The sequence below is a fragment of the Stegodyphus dumicola genome, chromosome X2, assembly GCF_044657685.1.
Source record: "Stegodyphus dumicola isolate Sdum_Otavi_A_Nest chromosome X2, ASM4465768v1".
Classification (NCBI taxonomy): Eukaryota; Metazoa; Arthropoda; class Arachnida; order Araneae; family Eresidae; genus Stegodyphus; species Stegodyphus dumicola.
Genome location: NC_140781.1, coordinates 156,762,269 through 156,784,644, shown reverse-complemented (window position 1 = coordinate 156,784,644; position 22,376 = coordinate 156,762,269). Strand labels below are relative to the sequence as shown.

At 34.6% G+C, this 22,376-nt stretch overlaps 1 protein-coding gene across 1 annotated transcript in view; it reads right to left on the bottom strand.

Annotated features, from left to right (window-relative positions):
• Positions 1-10,929: 10,929 nt before the first annotated feature.
• LOC118188807 (A disintegrin and metalloproteinase with thrombospondin motifs adt-1-like) overlaps positions 10,930-22,376 on the bottom strand; it is a 63,898-nt gene continuing 52,451 nt past the window's right edge. The window contains exons 12-13 of the mRNA XM_035359314.2: positions 20,642-20,731; positions 10,930-11,603 (exon numbers count right to left, since the gene is read on the bottom strand). Of these exons, the coding sequence (XP_035215205.1) occupies positions 11,418-11,603; positions 20,642-20,731 (276 nt within the window). The 3' untranslated portion in view covers positions 10,930-11,417. The remainder of the gene's footprint in view (positions 11,604-20,641; positions 20,732-22,376) is intronic.

Sequence of the window (22,376 nt, the reverse complement as noted above, 5' to 3'; positions counted from 1 at the left end):
CCCCCCGGGTTTTGTGAATATTTGCACCATTTTACATAGTGAGAGATCTTCAACATCTACTCAGCAGGAAAAGAGAAAAAATGAGGTTGTGAATTGGAAAGACAAGAAAGATATACATTTGATGAGTACGGTCCATAATAACTATGATTGATGTTGAAACACGAAAAAGAACTGTAAAAAAACCAATAATTGTAAAAGATTACAACAATGCCTGGATCAGATGTTATCAAATTAATCCTGCTGTTAGAAATAAGCAGAGATATTATTACTTTTCCATTATGCTTTATTTCCTTATAATTTTACTTAATATTCATTTATATCCATCCACTACGAAAGTTATGTATGTACAAAGAAAACAGTATTACATGCTGTGAAAAGCAAAGGGCCGCTGGGGAGAAATTTTTGCGGACAGGAGAGGACGGTAAAAGGGTTAAAGGGAACTTCAATTCCAAAGTTAGAGTTATTAGCCCGCACGATTGGTGTTAGGGTAGCTGTGTCAATAAAGGATTTTCACATGCAGGATGTATGAACATTTTGGTCAGACTCTATGGATGTTCTTCACTGGATAAAAAGGGAAGGTCAGTGGGTGACGTTTGTTTCTAATAGAGTGGAAGAAATAAGGGAAAGCTGGAGATACCCACTAAGCATACTGATCTCTGCCAACCTCCCATCATGAGGATGCTCATTGAGGACTCTCATCAAAGGACACTGGTGGAGAGGACATTTCTTGGCTTATAAAAGCAGAAGAAGATTGCCTAAAATTGGAACACCTTCCAAATATGGAGGTAAAAAGATCCAGATGGTATTTAGAGATTGATTAGAAAAAAAGAGTGTTTTGTAGATGACCATCAAAAATTCCATTTGCCAATCATACTTTCATCCAGGCATCCAGCTGTAAAAAACCCTCATTATTTATAAACATGAAAATTTAGGACATGCCAGAGTTCAGATGCTTATTCTCTCTTAGATATCTAAGAGAGAATTATTAGATTGGGAAAACTATTGAAAAATAATTGGATTCTGTATCATCTGCAATAGTTTTAAACAAAACCTATAACTGTATCAGGAGGACTTACTTCAAGATCGTTTAAGAGATGCCAGAATTTTTGAAATCGTAGGAGTATACATCTTGCAGTCCTCTCATTCTTAAAGGAGGGATAAAGGCATAGATTTTAATCTTGATTTCTGCATTTATTCAGATAATGGTTCTAAACTTCAAAGGCTTTCTTATGCTCTTAAAGAAAGTAGATTTAATGAAATTGAAGGACACAGGAGAGCGAAATCATATGTGGAAATTCGTGCCTCCTAATGCCCCCTGGTGTGGAGGTTTCTGGGAAAGACTGATTGGACATATGATGAGCCTTTTTGAGGAAAACTCTAAGAAAATGCATTCAGTCACGAAGCAATGAATATTATTCTGAGATTTTGAAGACTTAATTAACTTAATGTTTCGGAAGATCCCGAAGACTTGGAATATCTGACTGCAGTGTGCTTAAAAATCTTAGAAAAAGTCAACGTATTTGAGTTTGATAGCACAGAGGGAAATAAGTTGGAAGAAGAGATCTGCGCAACGTGTTAGAGTGAAAAGGGGATCTGAGAAAGCATTTTATTTAGAGCTGAGTATTTAAGGCAATTGAAATACCTTATACATAGAAAAGTAAATTAATTTGTTGGGAGATGATCATACCAAAAGACTGAACTGGAATTTAGGGTGAATTGTAAAACTCTATCCTGGAAAGGATCATTGTAAAAATAGCATGATTCCTTTTTGTGTCCTGTGAGAAAATTGTTTCCGTTGGAAGTGTAGGAAAAAGGAAATACAGTCAAAAGTCGTTAATCCGGACTCGTCGGGACTTCGGCGATTCCGGATTATAGGTCATCAGTTTAAATCTGGTAAGATGGCATGCAGAAATTATAAAATTAAAAATATAAAACCGTAATTTATGAAATAAAGAACAGTTATGATCTAAAGGGTATCAAAATTTACAAAAAAAAAAAAAAAAAAAAAAAGCTTAATATTTATTTGTTTACTTTATTAAACATTTCTCTCAATGTAAGTTGCTTTATGTGATAATACTTTCTCTTTAATTCTATATAATTTCTTCTTCAGTTACAAAGTTCTGCTGTTCAAGTCCTATAATTGCAGTGTCGAGAATACCGACTAATTTGTCAATCGAAATTTTTTCCTTTTCAATAACCTCTGTGTCACTTTCTTCTTTATCAGAAGCGAATTATAATGTTGAGGAATTGGATTTAAATCATATCAAAGACGGAGTACATCGAGATGAAATACTACATTTAGTAAGGAATTATAAGCCAAATAAAATAAAAATATCTGCCCTGAAGATAAGGATAGTGCTGACAGATTAACTTCTAATTCATTGGGTACCGCGGCTTTTCCCCCCTTCCCCTGCTGCAAAGCAGCGTGAAATTGATAAATAGATTTCAGAATGGTTAGAGAAACGAAGGATGTGCCTTTATCCATTTTTTTGCAGCAGTTCCACTTTTTCTTTAATGGACTTTGAAACATACTTTCGCTTTGTAGATCCTTGACATATTAGTAAATATATATCGGAAATTCTATTTGACATAATCGAAAATTCAAGCTTACTTTTATAAAATTGCTCTAACAGTCTAAAGCCGGATCCAATTCGAAGATTAAGGAACAACGCAATCTACAACATTAACTGAATTAGATAATTTTAGCTTAGCTTATACTGTCCGTGATACATTAAACGCGTAAGCGTAAACGTATTATGCGCATGCGCACACACATATTCGCAGCTGTAAAGGTCTTATGCGCATGCATCAACGCGGCGCATGGGCGGGAAGTTTGTAGCTTTGAGGTCCGGATTATGGGTGTCCGAATTAACGACTTTTGACTGTATTTTTGTCCTCCTAACTTTCCTCCTTTTTCAGATTCTTATCGAATACATTCTTTACCTAGGTACCATTGGACACCCAAAGGTGGGAACCATGTCATGCCAATCATTTCTCCAGTGATACTGACAGTGGAGCCATGCTAGAGAAGACAACTTAGCCTTCCAGACTTTTCAACTTATGCTCCGACTTCTGGTTGAACATCAGAGCCTTATCATTAACATTATAGTAGGCTTATAAAACCAATGAAAGTGAATATTTAATTGTTTGAATTTCACCAAGAAGTTGCATAAAACTCAAAGTGGGGATTGTGGAAAATGGCCTCCAAAGAAAAATTTAAAAAGTAGACAGTTTTATTTTCAACAGATGTCGTGTAATGTTATGTCTTTTTTTATGTCATTAACACTGGCAATGAGAGTTCAGATTTCAGAAAAGATGTAAGGCATTGGCTGTAATTCTTTTTTGGTCATTTATTTTTGTGTAGATAAGCAATGTTTGCTAACTACATTTTGGAACTACTCATAATTTTTTTCCAAATATTTTTGGCGAGAAACTCCACAGTGCCATATCACTATCTAATTTTTTTGTCTACCTTTCGAACTTTAAGCCTAAAGTGTCTCCAAAAATGTGGTTTTCGCACTTAAGCTAAAAATCCGAAACAAAAACAAAAAATTTAGATAGCAAAAATGTAAATTTTCTAACCAAAAATATTTTACAAGAATCCATGTACGCAGCGATATGTTTTAACTTAAAAAAAATCTATGAACTATGCACACCTCGCTTTATTAAATTAAAATAATAAATTTCAAAGAATGCCATGTAAACAGCATTCTGTTTCAACTTTAAAAAACATCTACAAATTGCACAATCTAGGCACCGAAAGAATCTACGAACACCTCACTTTAATAAATTAACAATAAATTTCAAAGAATGCCATGTATACAGTGTTCTGTTTCATCTTTAAAAAAAATCTACGAATTGCACAATTTAGGCACTACACACTAATCAACAAAATAAACTAAAATAAATTTCAAACAATTAAAAAACAACAACAATATAACGACAGAAGTTCATACTAAAAAACAATGAACATAACATTCTACAAATTAAGAAGAATAAAATAAAATGCACTTATCATGAATGAATGCTTTTTCGAACAGCAGAAATACCAATTTCATGTCACCACGTAATCACTACCGTATTTATATGACAGCCAGGGACACACTATCCAGGAAATTCATACTATAGTTCACAAATAAATGTACAAAACCTTTTCTTAAATCCTTGTAAGATTTCCAGCCATCCGAAAAAATAGTTGTACAAGACTCAATCCACTCTTCAATACACTGCATCAGTGTTTCCTTAATTCTATCATGCACAGCCACTAAAAATAATCTCCAGACACTCTTGCAACCACGTCTCTCATTGCAACATACGCCATTTCAAAACATGCACGACACGAACCAACCAGCAATTAAAACACTCCAGCAAAAGAGTATTCAACGTCAAAGGGTTGCCATACAACACGCAATCACACCAGAAACCAGCACTGAACACATATCGCCACATTTGGTGATCTTAGGGTGCATATAAGAGTAGAGCCTTACGTTTTCATGATTGACATGTAAGAATTATTTGAAGTAAGTTTTTTTGGAATATGGGTTTCAAGTACAGTTTTTGCAATTTTGCCTAGGCAAGCTTGGCACATATTAGAAAAAACATAAATGAAACCTTTTTTCTTAATTTAGAATTTTGTATTGAAAACATAAGAAATTCAATTAACTTCTTTGTAGTTTTCAAAAATTGCTGTATTTTTTCACATATTCATTAGTTTAATAGACATGCATAACGGCAATATTTAAAAACATGCCAATTACACAGTGTTTGGAAGAATAGATACCAAATGACAAGTAATAAAACTGCAATTTGCAATCAATTAAAAAATATTTAGTGTTTTTTAATACTACACAATTAAGTATGGCATAATTATAAATTACAGTATTTCATAGTAATGCTAATGTTTCCTTAACAGTATTTTTTCAATTATATGCGCAAAGTCTGAGCACCAACCTGTATCATGAACACAATAATCGATTAATATGAATGATATACGCTGTGACAATTAGACATATGCAACCTCGGACTTCCAGGTGCTTAATGAGAACTTCCTGTTTTGTTCAGAGACAAAATGGACAGCAGAACTTTGAAGAAATGTGCAGCGGAAACCCCCTCGTGTTGTTTCCGGCAATAAGGGACTAATTATTCTCTTTCCAGGTTTATAACAAAACGAGGAGAGAGCTTTGTGTATCAAGTTTTTTGATGCTATAAACGAGAGAGAACGGACGCATTTTGGCGTCCTCGCCGCACCAGTGGCTTTTGTTTAATTTATGGCTGTAATGATTCTGTTATTTTACTATTTAATCAAGAATTTTTAATTAAGTTTTTAAAATAAATATTTTAAAAGGCAACCTGTCTTTTCATTCACCCAACACGGGCGTTCTGACGTTACAACGCTATAGCACTTAGGATGTTATAACCGAATCCGTGTATCCAAATATTGCACCACTGGAGCCATTGAAAATTGGAAAACCGCAATATAATTTTAATCACCGGAAAGTCATAAAACACCAAAACAGAACACTATATAGACGATGTTAGCACGTTGCAAGCAGATATTCACAAACAAAATAAGCAGAAATTCGGCATTACCACGACGATTTCTCCTCAATTCAAAATAAATTGCCATCATTATATTTTTGTACGTCTTTCTTTTTCTGTATTGAAGCTCTCCAGTATTTAATTCCAATGGTGAATTACAAAAGCGTGAAGAAAATATTCCTGAAAATAAGATGGAGTCAAATTATCGCGCAGTTACTAACTTGTTCCTTTACTAACTTGTTCGAATTTGGCAGCTAACCAAAGCGCGCAAGCTTCGAGCTCAGATGTTCATTTTATAATCATCCAATAAATAATATACATGTAATGTCGAACAGCAATTCAGTGCAACGTTTCAGCGATTTATTCGCTTGCATTAAACCTTTCGACGGTTCTTCTGATAATTTAATAGAATCATTTTTAAATGGCGAAGAATTATTTCAACTGAATAGAATTACGAACAATGTTCACAAACTACGAAATTTACAAAAAAATATTTATTGGGCTCGCTAAAACATTTGTAATGTCAATGTCGCCAAATCCCGAGTGTACCGTAATACTAGGATTAAACCAAGCATTTTTGAATACATGGGAAAAATGTAAAAACATAACAAACAGTTCATCAGAATTTTTATAGATAATGAATTTCGTATTTTTGTTCACAGTTTCTCTAATTTTGATGTCAACATTTATTAGTAATTTATCAAAGCCATTAACTTTGTCGTTTTCCATTAAAATTGTTAATATTTCTTTCTCCTTTTCCATTAATTTCCATTAATAACTTTGCAAAAATTGTACTTTTTGCTCTGTATGCGGTAAAATGTTTCATATTATGTCAGCATATTAATTCAAATAAATTCATCCTTACTTCAAAAATAATAAATAAAGTCATATTTTAGCAGTGAAATAATTGCTAACGTGATTTGCATTGATTTGGGAAATATAATTTTTCTAAATATATAAAATGCATAACTATTTATAGAACATAAAAAGCATAACTACTTATAGAACATAAAATGCAACTTACTTTATAGATTAGTTTCATTTTTAAATATTTTGCTATAATATTTATTAAAAAATATTTTAAGTATTAATTGTTTTTCAAAATTTTAAACAATAATTTATAACGTATTTTTAGTACAAATTTAATAATTCAAGTATATATATATTAAATTTATATTTCATTAGATGAATCTACTGTAGATTAATATATTTAGATGAAATAAAGTAATGAAACATCGCAAAATAAATCTTATGTGGACTTCAGATTCTTGAAAGGGCAGATTTAGGCTCTTTTTATTCTAAAAGTAACGCTGATGAACTATGAAAAAGATGCTAAAACGACCACGTCTAAAAGAGGTCATATCATGACGTTTTAACGACGTTGAAAAATTGCCAATATGCAACGGCAAATATTTTGAGTCTTCGCAACGTTGTAAAGACGTCGTAAAAGTTACCTCGACCACTTTGCAACCTCCCGGACCAGTTTGTAACGTCGTGTGCTACTTGGAATGTGTTTCAAAATTTTCATATGTTTATAAGTTTTATGATTTTAACAGTATTGTATAATTAAATTATTTGATATTAAACCAATATCATTTCTTATGCTCCCAGGATTTAAACCTTATTGAGTGCTGCAGGTAAAATGCAAATCCCACTAAATGTCTTGTAGTGGTATTGAAAGACAGAACCTGATAACCACAGAATATGCCTGGTTTAATATGCCTTATGAGTGAAGCTGTTTCATCATTGAGTTGATACCATGTTGAGTAGCTGCAATTGTTGAGGTGCATTAAAGTGTTATTAGTTGAATGTGTCTATTGTTTTTGGGATTTCAGTGGAATTAGTTGTAAACAACCAGATGAAACATGTAATTTCTTTATTATATATTCCTTTAAGCATCATTTAAATTTCTTTCTTTGTTGCTTATTCAGTTTTGGATTATTTAAGATACCAGTTTATGTAAGAAGTAATGCAGGATTTCCGCACCCTCTCTTTATACAGTCAAAAGTCGTTAATTCGGACACCCATAATCCGGAATGATCTATAATTCGGACCTCAAAGCTACAAACTTTCTGCGCATGCGTCGCGTTCACGCATGTGCACAGGCGTTTACGAGAGCGCGTAAGACCCTTACGGCTGCGAATATGTGCGCATGCGCGTTTAAATTGTAACGGAGTTATACGCTAAGCTAAAGTTATCTAATTCAGTTAATGTTGCCGATTGCGTTGTTCCTTAACCTTCGAATTGGATCCGGCTTATTATTTTTTGCAGACTGTTAGAGCAATTTTATAAAAGTAAGCTTGAACTTTGACGATTATGTCAAATAGAATTTCCGATATATATTTACTACAAAGCGAAAGTATGTTTTGAAATCCGAAATCTGTTTATCAATTTCACGCTGCTCTGCGGCAGAGGGGGGGCAGAAACGTCATTATTAGATTATGATAGATTAGAAAGATTATGTCAAATAGAATTTCCGATATATATTTACTAATATGTAATTTGTATCTACAAAGCGAAAGTATGTTTTGAGATCCGAAATCTGTTTATCAATTTCACGCGGCGGATTGGAAGTTGATCTGTCAGCACTATCCTTATCTTCAGGGCAGATGTTTTTATTTTATTTGGTTTATAATTCCATACTAAGTGTAGTATTTCATTCTGTCTTTGATATGATTTAAATCAAGTTCCTCGTCATTATAATTCGCTTCCGATAGTGAAGAAAGTGACCCAGAGGTTATTGAAAACGAAAACATTTCGATTGACAAATTAGTGGGTGTTCTCAACACAGCAATTATAGGACTTGAACAGCGGAACTTTGTAACTAAACAAGAAATTATGTCTGTTTAATAGAATTAAAGAGAAAGTACTATCACATGAAACGAAGCAACTTACATTGAAGGAAATGTTTAATAAAGTAAACAAATAAATATTAAGCTTTTTCTTTTTGTAAATTTTGATACCCTTTAGATCATAATTGTTCTTTATTTCATAAATTACGGTTTCATATTTTTAATTTTGTAATTTCTGCATGCCATCTTACCAGATTTAAACTGATGATCTATAATCCGGAAAAATCGATAATCCGGAATCGCCGAAGTCCCGACGAGTCCGGATTAACGACTTTTGACTGTATATATATATACACAGCTAGATAATTAATGTATCATATCTATTTAAATGTGTTTGCTGTAAGTATAATGCTGAAGAGAAGTTTACCATCAATAATTTCAGCTGCTATTATGACTGTAAATTAAAAGGAGTTATTTAATTTGGTTATGAATCTGTTGTCATCCTTAGATTAATTTGTTTTTTTAAAATTTTGCTATTTACATTGTTGAAAAGGGAAACTGCCGGACATATGCTTTCAAATAACTTAAATCTTCAGCAATAGGATACTTCTTGAAAATTACAAATTTCTGAACAGAGTTGCATGATAGTTATTCATTTTGTTTGTTGAAGTCCTTTTTATTTTTGTAAACTTCAAGGAATCTTCTTTAGTCAGAAGACTAGCAGAACTTTGAAAATCATACTTCAGGTTTTGTGAATATAAGCTTAACAGCTGATGAATATGTGATTATTTTGTAAGACTACATTAAGCAGAATTATTTATTCAAAATGTTTTAATTCATATAATAATTAGTCAACACAGAAAAAATGCAGTTTATAACATTGCTATGGTTTTCTTCTTAGATTTACAGCAGCTTAGTATTACAGAGTTTCAGCAAAATTAGTACTTTTTATGTACAATTATTTTTAATAATTATATATTTTGTTATTTAAAGCTTAATAAAAAGGAGAGATTAAAAAAATTGTGTAAATCTAATTAATAGTTATTCAAATTATATAGTTGGATGAAATATATGTATAAATTCTGGCAGCAAATCAATACAGGGAGGACATAAGGTTTTAAAAAGCTGTTCAATTACTCAACCCCTCCTAAATCAAAGTTAATTAACCTGAAAATTAATGATCAGTCTAGATGAAGGCCACTCTGTTCAAATGCATTCAGTAACGAACAGAGGAGCTTCTTCATTTAAAATAGGCTTATATATACACAAGTTGAATGTATCATCTGCTGGAAATGCACTTGATACATATAATGTAACAAATATCACAAGACAGCTTATAAGGTAATTTCTCCCTCTTTTCTGCATGCCTTTGTAGTTTAATTGGATGCATGCTCGACACATATTCAAGAGGTCTGGAGCTCAAATCCCGGCGAGAGCATTGTAGATTTCTTTAATATCCTGCTTTCGAAAAATTCTGTGAGACTCTGCAAGTGGCATCTGAACTAAAAGGGTGGTGTATGGTAATTCGTCACCACCAAGGTTAAGCTCATCTCCTGTTGCCCTTTAAAAGGGAGGGTATATAAGGTATTTTCTCTCTCTTTTCCCCATGCCTTCATGTTGTAATTGGAAACACGCTTCCCCCGTATTCTGGAGGTCAAATTCCAGTCGGAACATGGACATTTTTCATGCTCTAGGATTGATATGACGTAATGACTCTACAAGCTATTTATAAATGTGCTCACAAAAGCCTATTTTGTCATTAAATATGGAATACATTTAATTTATTAAATATTGCTCTGAAAGGGAAGGCTAAGAATGGGTATACCAATGCTTATTGATAACATACAATTCCAAACACCCTGCACCTAGCTTTACTTTAAATAATTTGAAATTAAACACACTTTAATGTATAAAGAGTTGAATTGTAAGTTATTTGTTGGATAGTAAGGATATTACTGTAACAGGCTCACAAATATATCGAAAACTGTAAGCTCGAGGTTATTAAGAGTCATAGAGGTTGAGCAGCCCTAGTGTTCTTCAGTACGATATCAAATTTTGGGTGACAATTTCTGAGCAGGGGTGCATCCGTTAACCGATTCTCTCCCATGTATTACTCTCATCACATCAGAATATTACCCAAGAAAGCTCGCAGTTTTTTTTTTTTTTTTTTAATTGAAGAAATATAAATTTTTCTATACGTTTTATAGAACAACGTAAAGGCAATTTATCTTGGAGAAAAATAACTTTGCAAAGGCTATGTGTAAGACACGTGTATGATATAACTTGTTTTACACATAAGCAGGGAAGGAAAGTAAAGAATCCAAGCATTTGTGGTACCTAGAAAATTAAATCTTGATTAAAACTGACCGTAATTTAGTTCTAAAGTTACTGAACCACCGATGAAGTTACATATATTCAACGTTAGTAGGGGTATTAGGTCGACGACTGATTTGTTTTATCTTTCGAAAATAGTATTGAACTATGTTCAAAATTTTAGATTTAAAAAAAAAAATATAGATTTCTAATTTAACTTGTCATTTGTAGTTGGAGTTTCATCTTAATAACTGAAATCTGTAAAGATTAAACTAATAATAAAAAACAGAGATGAGAATCTTTTATTAGCAAATTGATATTAGAACATTGCGACATTATAGTTTTTCTGCTTACTGCATACTTGAATGGTATTTTGAAACTGAAAGCTTTTTTCTTAGGAAAAAAATATTTAGTTTGCTTATCCGTGCATTTAAAAGGCCTTACCTGCCCTCATTGATTATTTTATAGGAGCTGACCCGAGTAAGATTTTATTCATTGGAATATGTCCATAACTCGGTTTAAAAATTGTCTGGAATGAATTCGATGATATCTAGAACTCTCAGAAAGTTTGTATAGATAATATTTTATACCTTGCCTTGATGTTTTAAATAGCTTAGGTTTTTCTGGACAGTGACGAATTTCTCACTTGTTAGTAATATATGGACTGTGTATCTCAGAAATATTTTAGTCTCCTTCTGAGAGTGTTTGTAAGATGTTTGAGAACAGGAATATTTGGTAAATGAAGTAATTTGAAAACTATAATTCAGGTCTTGATTATCCCAAACTTCTAATTATCTTTACTGCAGTCTCTTGAATTTTCCTGAGAATTCCATCTGGTTCTAGAGATGAATGATGTCTGGCAGATTCTTGAGAAGTAGTTGATGTGCTTATATTTATGAAATCTGTTGAATTTTCATTCCTAAGTAACACCGAAGTTCGACAAAGACCTTGCAGACAAATCTGAAAAAAAAAAAAAAAAAAGTATTAAGTTCAAAGAACTGCAGGCTTTCCATACCTTTTGATTTTTTGGAGGATCAGAACTTCATGAAGTTTCACGCTGAATATCATCTTCCTGTAGATGCGCTAGCACTGAGAAATGCATACAATGTTTTTTGTTGAGAAACAGAATTCAAGAAATAGGTTTTAAAAAGTCTTCCGTAAGAGAGAAAAAATTAAAAAAAAAAGGTAAGGCCTCTTTTCAAATTATCATCAAATCTTTTATAATTTATCTGATTTTGAATGAATTTTATTCATATTATGTATCATTACCTATACAAAATTTGTCGGGAAAATAGTAAGACTGATTCTGTTGGTTCAATCTGGAGTTTTCAGAGAAGATGGTTGGTGCCGGTTATTAGGTAAATGATCCCTTTCTCGTCAGTTGGCTTTGAGCTTTTTAACAGAGTGCGGATCGCTTCGGAAATGGAGAACTTTTGAGCTTCGAATGGTGGTTGTCCAGAAATGCATTGACTTAGCCCAGAATAAATAAAGAACGTGGAGGGAGAGTGCTCAAACTTCATGACTCAGTGAAAAATTTATTGAAATCGTTTTGGCAATTTACATTGAGTTCTTTTCGAATTTAAAAAATAGCAATTAAAGTTTACGTTCTGAGTTGAGTAAAACCTAAAGATGTGTACAGAAACATGAGTATAAAATTCATGATGAATCTATTAATGTGAGAGCACTTTCGGGTTTAGGAATGTTGAAAAGTTGAAATTTATGTGTGTAATGCTCAAAATGAGTGCGTAAACAGAAGTACAGTTGAAAGATTTTATGTTATAAATGTTGAATAAATAAACTGTGCTAAAAATTATCGTCTGGTTCGAATTGTATTATCTGAATTGACTGTTCCTTCCTGTGATGCCTGACATCCGTAACAATGGTCGAAACGTATATGAGTGTCAAGGAATGATACAGAATAAAATTTCCTGCTAAAAATAGAAAAAAAAAATGTGACCAAGACGCTTCTCTTGATGTTGAATTCGGAGAAAATACTACTAGTGTTTGGGGGACATAGAATTTTCAAGGAAAGAAGAAAGAGGACCAAAGATGAACAGCGCACAGGCAGTACCTCCTACATAGCTCCAACATGGAGAATTCCAGGGAGCTTTCGGCCTATTTAACTATGATGATTTCGAGTTTGATGACTTGGAAGCTGCTGATGTCTTTGATGTCGGTAGCATCCATCCTTCTCCAGCAATACGCTGACAGAGTTGAAGATACATACAGGGTGATTATAATTAAAGTTGCGATTTCAAAACGCTCTAACTTTAAAACTGCTCGTCAGAATGACTTCATATTTTACTAGAACAATCGTGAGACAATTGAATTTTGTTTGGCGAAGGGAAAAATAGTTCCAAAATGGTGGTATCAAGGGTTGTTAGTCAAAAGGAAATAATAGACTCCAAGGGTTTACGACAGGCGGAAAGACATGTTCACAGCGAACAGTTTAAAGAATACGTGTGTACAGCGAAAATGATGATAGTGACAATAGAAAAGGAAGAGCTTCATGAAACAAACACCTTACGGATAAATTGAGGCATAAGTTTTTCGATATGGCCTCCGCCTTGTTCCGCTACTAGATAGAAGCGCAAAACGGGATGTTCCACTACATTTTGGAGGGTATCTGTGCTGATTCTATGAATGTGGTGCGTGATGCTTGCCTTCAAGGCTTCCAGATTCCTAATCTACCCACTATAAACAACATTCTCCAGGTTTTCCCAAAGCCAAAAATCACATGGGTTTAGTGGGGCGATCGTGGCGGCCACCCTGTTGGAAAATGGCGGCTAATGATTTTGTGAGAGATCAGCAGCTGCTTCACACAAGTAGCAATGTCCGGAGGATCGCCATCTTGTGTAAATATTGTGCGATCTACACACTAATGCTGGTAAGGGCATGGTTAAGCAAAAATGCATCATACTGATTGACAAAAACTGAGCAGTTAACGGAACCCGCAGGTGTGATCACGAAGAAGAACGGGCCGATGACAAACGCTGCCATTATTCCGCACCACACAGTGACCTTTTTAGACTGAAGAGTAATGGATGTAGCGGGAACGGATTCTTGATCACCAATATCCTGTAATTTTGAGTATTTACAGAACCTTGAAAATGGAAATGGGCTTCGCCAGACCACAGAATGTTCCCTGGCCATCCATTGTCCACTTCCATCTGGGCAAGAAATCATTGTGCAAACGATTCACGTGCTTCCAGGTCAGCAAGTAGCAACTTCTGCATACGAATTATCTTGCACGGATAACAGCGCAAGATGGTTCCACAGGACATTACGTACCGTGCTGATAGGCATATCCAACATTCGTCCAATTCCCCGTGCACTGCTGATTCCTGCATCACTGTTCGTCAATTCTCGTAACGTTGTAGCCACATCTTCCACTGCCGCGGCCGTAACTGATTTTCGTCCTCTACCTCGTTTCACGTCAAATAAACCGGTCTCTCCGAATTTATCTATCATTTTTCGTAGCCCGTAAATGATCATGGGGCCGGATTTTTTACCTTTTAATGTCCGGAACTTCCTGATAGCTGTTAACGAAGAGCCACCGTTCTTATAAAAAAAGCTTCATAAGCAGAGCGGGATCCTTTTTTGTCAGTCATGAGGAAGCATTCAGGCAAAGCATTATGTGTTCCGCTAGTGTTCTGCATTTTTATCACAGCTATGTCAGTGGTGCGTATGTTAAGTCTTAGGAATGTGCATACCTCCACAACAGCCATGTCAACCCTGACAATGCCATCTATCGGCACATTTTGAAACTATTTTTTTTTTCATTCGCCAAAAAAATTTCCATTGCCTCACGATTGTTCTGGTAAAATATCAAGTCATTCTGACCGGTAGTTTAAAGTTAGAGCGTTTTGAAATCGCAACTTTAATTATAATCAACCTGTAGATCGAAAACATTTATCATTTTTGGATGTACCACGCATAGGACACCCTTGTTGTTAAAGTTACAAATGATGGGTGGAATTGTCAATTATTTCTAAATATAAAATGATGAGCAAATTATTTCAAGACTAGGAAGCTGGAAGAGAACTTGGTGAAGAAAATGAACAGTAGGGTGAAATACAGTGGATGGACAAAAATATGGAAACACCTTGTGAAATGCATGTTTGAAAAGAAAGATTGATTTTAATGAAATATGTAGGTGGCGCTGGCGTTTTTGACTACTGACGCCACCTATACAACTTCGTAAATGTGCTAAACAGTTCAGTTGTTGTCGGAGTACTGTTATGTGAGGTTGTCATTGCATTATGTCAGAGTTAACAGACTTCGAACGTGGGCAAATTGTTGGAGCACGTATGGTCCGTAAGCAAGGTAGCCGAGGTGTTTAGTGTTTCAAGAGGTACTGTATCGAAGATTTATTCCGCATATTTGAAAAGCGGAAAAACATCATCTGCTAAATCACAGCGTGGACGAAAGTGTGTCCTGAGTGATCGTGACAGACGATCATTAAGGGCAATTTTGAAGAAAAATAAGAAGACCACAGCTGCAAAAGTTACTGCTGAAATGAATGTTGTGTTACCGAACCCTGTGAGTACCAAAACAATTAGAAGGGAGCTTCATAAACAGGGAATTGCTGGCCGTGCTGCGATTGAGAAGCCACTCATCAGTGATGCTAATGCCCGTAACAGGAAAAGGTGGTGTTTAAGTCATAAAGCCTGGACTATAGAGCAGTGGAAGCGAGTAATATGGTCTGACGAGTCTTCTTTCACATTGTTTCCCACTTCTGGCCGAGTTTACGTCTGGAGAACGCCATCTCAAGCCTGTAATACAGACTGTTTGTTGCCAAGAGTGAAACATGGCGGGGGTTCTGTTATGGTTTGGGCAGCCATATCGTGGTTCTCTGCTAGCCCCATGATAACTGTGTCAGGGCACATGACTGCCAAGACTTATGTGAACATTTTGGCCGATCAAGTTCATCCCATGGTACAAACTTTGTTCCCCGATGGTGATGGTGTCTTCCAAGACGACAAAGCCCCTGTTCACACAGCTCGCATTGTCCAGGATTGGTTTTCTGAGCACGAGGATGAGTTGTCCCATCTCCCCTGGCCACCACAGTCACCAGACCTGAATATTATCGAACCTTTGTGGTCTACATTGGAACGGAAAGTGCGTTCTCGTTATCCACCGCCAACATCGTTATCTGAACTTGCCACCGTTTTGCAGGAAGAATGGTATAATATTCCCTTGGCAAACATACAGGAACTGTATTTATCCATTCCGAGAAGACTGCAAGCTGTTTTGGATGCCAACGGGTTTCCTACACCATATTAAGCAAAGAAACATGTTTTTTAAAGGTGTTTCCATATTTTTATCCAACCCCTGTAGATCTTTTGCATGGTGAAGAAAAATATTTTTGTTCATGACTTTCGATGGAAAACTAGCAATTTCGCTTTACGGTATCCTTATTCAGTGGGCATCTCTGAGAAATAAAAGGTATTTAACAAATATTCAAATCAGCAAGAAAATTTAAATAATAAGTGATACAGATTTAAATCAGATTATTAGAGGGCATGGAAGCTTCTCGACTATTTCAAGATATTTGGATTGCAGTCCTCTAAGAATTGCAAAATAGGCGGGGAACGTAACGCAACTCACGTTTCGAGGCTTGTCCAGTTACACAGAGCGATAGGGATGCAATTAAAGGTTTTCGTCAGAAATGCCATTTTTAGAAATTTTGGAAGAGCAACTGAATTTGCAAGGCACGATAAATGAGGATTTGTTTGACTAGCACCAGTTCTTATGCATTTCTTTTATAGTTTCTTTTGCTTTTTTTGCATGTATGTGTATTTAGGTCTAGCAGACCCAATGGTTGTCAACCAGTCGTATTTTGTTTATTTGTTTCCTTTTGGTTCTGCTGCATGGTCTCGTGGCTGAAAATGGTATGCTTGTATGGTCTCATGGCCAGGTAGACTAGGGCTGTGCTTATTATACTTGAAACTCGAAAAACCACACGTCTTTAAATCGAACGCCCTTAAAGGCCCAGTTTTCGTGGCTGTAGTTAGGAAAGATCATGATAAATGGCCACATCAGTAAGTAGTAAATTTCTAGTAGTAAGTAGTAGTTTTCATAGTCGTAAATTTCTGCTCATTTATTTTTTTCTTAGCAATAGTGACTTCATTTTTTTTTTTTTTTTTTTTACGACTACCGTATTTTTATTGTCGATCCAAAATAAATCTTAGCATTTTTCTGGTATGTGGAATTGGTAATTCCTTTACTTTTTTAAAATAATTTTTTTCCTAATTTATTGATTCTGTAAGTATATACTAGTCTTAACTATTTGCGGTCGTGTGCTTATTTTCAAAGAGTGAAGAGTTTTTGCCGTTTCAGTCGTATGTCTGCTCCACCACAGCAAAGAACCGTACTGATCTTATATTAAGTCAACAAGCTTCATAATCTTGCATATTATAACTGTTCGTTCAACAAAAATTAATTCCGACCAATATGATACCTACGTATACACTTAATACGACCGCAAAGGATATATAATATTGGTGCGATACGTAATATGTCATTCTAGCGTTATGCAATATTGGTGGAGTAAAGACTATTATAAATGAAAGATGTGATGAGAATCACAGTGTATTGCCATAATAGTATGATGCCAGGTTTTTATACTTAAGAACAAACAATAAGACAGAAACTAAAAGTTGCTGCGAAATTCCTACATTTATCAGTGTTTTTCCCACTTTGATATTTTTTACAGGACACAGTTAAAAATTGTCATATGACGTCATCAGTATTTACTGATTGGGTACTCTCAGTTTCATTTATCTTCGGTTTAAGCACCTAAAAGAAAATTGAAAGTTAAGGAAGTAAATAAGTATAAGTCGACGAAACAAGCGAGAAAAAGCGTAGGTTTGAGAATTATAGCAGACCCAAATGAATCAGTACTCTCATCCTTCAACAGTCTTGATCATAAACACAAACATGTATGATATTTGTATATGTTTTATGAATATCATGTTATGCATAGTGCTGAATATTATCCATTGTTTCACATAGCTGCTGTAGATCTCTGGGTGTATATTACCAGCGGATATAATATTAATTGTTTATGTCAGGGGTCTCCGAAAGGCTTAACCCGCGGACCGTATTGCTGTTTCACGAAGCTTCGAGGGCCAAAAGCTAGTTAACTTAGCATACCATGGTGATGTAATTATGATGAATAGCATACACGTTTTTAAACTAGGTAGAGAGATTTTTTACATTTGGATCTATACCGGTATGAAAACATAAAGAAATTTTTTTTGAAGAAATTTATGCAGTTTCACCTAACGTAAATTTCTTAAAACTGTTTAAACATTTACAAAACATTCTTGTACCAACATATCAGAGATTTCTTCGGTTAGCAATGTAACGTTAAGTGGATTTACCTCGCCGTTGTAACAAAATGTACTGATAGTACATTTTGATCAGATGCAAACTTTCGCGCAAGGGCATTTCATATTTTGGGCGCGTTTTGTGTGAAAAAAGTCTCCCAAACTAAAATAAATTACAACCTATAATAGTTATTCTCAACAAGGATACGCCAACCGGACCAAACATTCTGTCCTTTAAATAGAGGTGCCCCTACTTCAGAGACTACATACTAAAAAATGTAATTTTATTAGAAATTCAGGTTGTATCAATCTTTAAATTAATACTATGAAAGCAGAAAAAGCTATTTCGTGGAGTCTTTATTCTTGTAAAGAGAATAATGACAAATTTTTTTAATAGAGTGCTACGGTATTTCATTCATTGTAACTTTAGAAACAGTTGTGTAATGCTTATAATATACTTTATAAAGAACGTGCATGACAGGCAATGCATTTATAGATAGGTTATTATATAAAATAGTTGATGTGTATGTTACCTTGCTTATTTTAAATTTTCTGAAATTATTTAAAAAAAAAAGTAGTTTGGCTGGCCGTAGTTTGAAGACCCCTGGTTTATGTTATTTAGTAATTTTCAATAAAGTAATGAAAGATAAGACATTTTAGCATTTAGAATAAATAATTTATCATTTTTTAATATTTTAGAATTACTTTCAAAATTGCAAGATTGTTTCAAAATTGCAAGATAAATTGCGAGTCTCCCTATCATAAAACAGAGGATGAAATGAAAAATAACAACAAAAGAGTTATCTGAATGGTACAAAATTCGACAAATGTCATGAACATATATAGAAGAAGAAGTGATTAAAATTTCACAGGAGCTGAATATTTGATGATACAGAAGATACAGCTACAAAATAGCGAATAAATCAGTAGGAAGGTGGCCCATCTCTGGCTCTTATGCTAGCTGTTATCCGGTTTGAAATAGATTAATAGATTTGGTGGATAACATCCTGCAAGATTTCTTGCTAAACTCTCTCCAATCGACAAGTTAGGTAAACGACATCACGGGATGGTCCGAAGCGTCTGCTCATCAGAACCCAAACTGCTGTACTGAAAAGAGGTATGAGGAGCTAGCTGGCTATGGAAGTTTTTGATAAACACGAAGACAATCAGTAGAAATGACTGTCGTATGTGGCCAGGAATTACCCTGTTGAAATTTAAGCTGAGATGCATTGAATGAAAGACAATGCAATGTATTATACAATATCACCGAGGTACCGCCATGCTATAAAGATGTCATGGATGACAACTACAGGGGTACGGCTGTCAAAATAATAGCATAACAGACCATAACTCCCTGTTGTCGGGCTGTATGGCAGGCGACAGTCATATAAGTATACTACCGTTGTCCCGAACGTCTTCAGGATAACGCGTCTTCGCTGGTTATTGTGGCTTAATTCTTGACAAGACTCATCGCTGAAAAATAATCCAATTTCAGTTAGGGATATTTCAGGTCGAATGAACTAGGCATCACTGAAAAGGCCCTTTTCGATTTGTGCGCAGAAAAGGAGTAGTACCGACACAATGTAAATTGTGAGCACAGCCTACGTTCTCTGAATTATCTATCAATGGTTCTTGTGGTCACTGCTATCTCGGTTATAATTGGATTCTTGATAATGATGAATCAGGTGCTTTGAGATCCATTTTGACTGTCGGTCTGTTGTCTCCCTAGATGGACCACTCCTTTCTTGACCTTGTGGTCTACCATGGTTTTATCTAATATTGATAATCATATGATTGAGATGTCATATCTGTCCTATCATTTCTGCCAACACTGTCGAATGGCATTATCATTCTGACCTAAGTGTAGAGAGATCTTTCGTTTTGATCACATTAATATTTTTAGGTCGACTATATATCCTCTGTCAGTTGGTAACATGCTTACACTGTGCGCGAACCTGTTTGCAAGGCATTGGGACAATCGAAGTGAGATGGAATCCAAGTCTTTGAATTCTAAGTGAACAGGCAGAGCATGAAATAAATGAATAGGTGGACTGGCAATTGAATCAATAAATTGAGCTTTGTAGCTCCACCTGTTTATTCATTGGCCGCCAAAAGCTTATCATTTGCATGTCAGATCGAAATCTATTCGCTTACGAATTTCCTTACAGCTCGATTACTCGTTTTTGGTGTGTCTTTCTTTTTGGTATATTTGAAACGATCTGGTTACATTATGCTTAATAGTAGAGGTCGATACTTTTAAGATTTAATTATGTTTTTCCAACGGCGGGCGCAAGTCGTCATAGATGTTGGCCGCTACCAAGGCCCGAAGTGGGGGTCACTTTATTATGAACAACAATGGTCCACCTGTGGGCCATTGTTGCCTCCTATGAAAGAACATATAGTTTGAAACAATGCCTTCTCCGGAATTCGATCCCGGGCCCTTTGGCACGGCAGTCAGAATCACTAACTACTTTCCCGTTTGGGCGGCTAAAGATTTAATTTTATTTCCATTATTCTAACTGCAGATGGGAAGGCTCAGAGGCATGCTTTATTACTTTTTTTCTTGCTGATTTTAGGTATTTTAACTCTAACCCGATTATGTTTAAGAACACAGCTCATACCAAGTATTAGAAAACCGAAAAAAAAAAAAAAATGCTAACTTACTTTTCCATTCCCACATGGACTTCCTTCGAGCGCAGGATGCGCAGGCTTTGCCCATGTTCCCGAAGCGCACCAAAGTTCACGGCATACATTCTGGAAAAGAATGGAGACAATTAAATGATGATTTAGGATTATTTCCACATCCTGATGTCTCTTTAATCTCCTATCTGGAAAACCACATATACTCTAGTACTACGATTGGTACAATTTAGCATTCTGTGCTTTATAAAATTAGAGAAGAAAACTGATCAGGATGTAAATAAGTATTAATTTCGATTTGATCAGATAAAAAAACTCAGAAATTTGTGTGGAGTAATAACTGTTCATTATATTAGATTCTTTCGGATGCTTTATTTGTTTTTGGATTTTAATCGTCAAAAGAACTAATGGCACATTTGTTTTCTCTACTACTACGATTTTATTACGCGAATTACGCTGAAAATTAACCCTTCCCCCCCCAAAAAAAAAACTGAGCAGGACAGTCATGATTTCTTTGCGTCAAGCAAGAGAAAATAACTGCTGGTAAAATCTATGAAACATAAGGTTATCAAATAAATGCTGTGGGTTGAATTTCGTTTCGTTATAGTTTAAGAAAACAACATATATATAGAATACAAATTTATTTTTAAGTTCTCACATTTTGAATTTTCTGGTAGACTGAATATCCTTGCAATTCAATAACAATCTTCCTTGTATTTTACAATATGAATCAAAACTGAAGCCAGAAAGAAAGAATATTCTGAACGAAAAACAGTTATTGCATTTAATTTATCACACTTCATACGTATTATTTGATTTACGCTTCTGAATTTTAATGAGAGGATCACTGAAGATAACACGTAAAACCTCAACGTCCAAAGAAGTGAAAAAATTATTTTCGCTTTTTCTGACGCTTTCTGCGACTTACGTGAAACAAGGAAAATCATAATTTTATTTGAAATATTTAGAGCACATCACGTTTTCCAAGTACTGTTAATGCAATTTTAGGAATTCACGAATTTGACTAATATTTGGTTCTGCGACTGGAAAGAGATAAAGATTAGAAAAATTTTAAAAACTGCTACTTGTTATGAATTTGAATTTACTAAAATAATGATAACTGAAATGCAAATCATTGTAGATATTCTGACAAGCAGCAACCGAGTAAATTGTGAGGAAGTAATTTATTATGTTACTCAAACAATTTTAAGGAAAGACAATTATTTTGAAGTAATAAAAGCAGATAAAATTAGATAAGAAAGTCTTCAATTTGTTTCAATGTTTTATTCGAGATTTTGAACGATTGAAGAGACTGTGCTACTGCACCTTTTAAAAGCAGAAGAAATTATTTTTGAGAATATTATTACATAAACCTATTTGATTTGAAAGAATAAGTGTGCGCTAAAATGTTAAGAGCAATTCCTTGTTTTAAACTTCCATTCCCGAAGCCAAACCTAAAGCTGAGATTAATTAACTGAGTAAGATTAACTTTAGTTAGGAATTTCAATTGTTAAAAATATAGTGTTCTTAGTTTTCAATTCTTAAATGCTGTGATTGAAGAAAAATAAGTGTCCGTTGGTGCTATGATACATAATTACTGTACTTGCTGTTACATTTAAGGAAAGTATTCTGAAGAGGGAGTAATATTGGCATTTTATCATAGCGTGTAAGAAACAAGTTTGAAAATTTTGAGAGCAAGGTAGTCGATATGGAACCCAAAATTAAATCACGCTAAACTCAATACTTTCTGTAAGGCGCT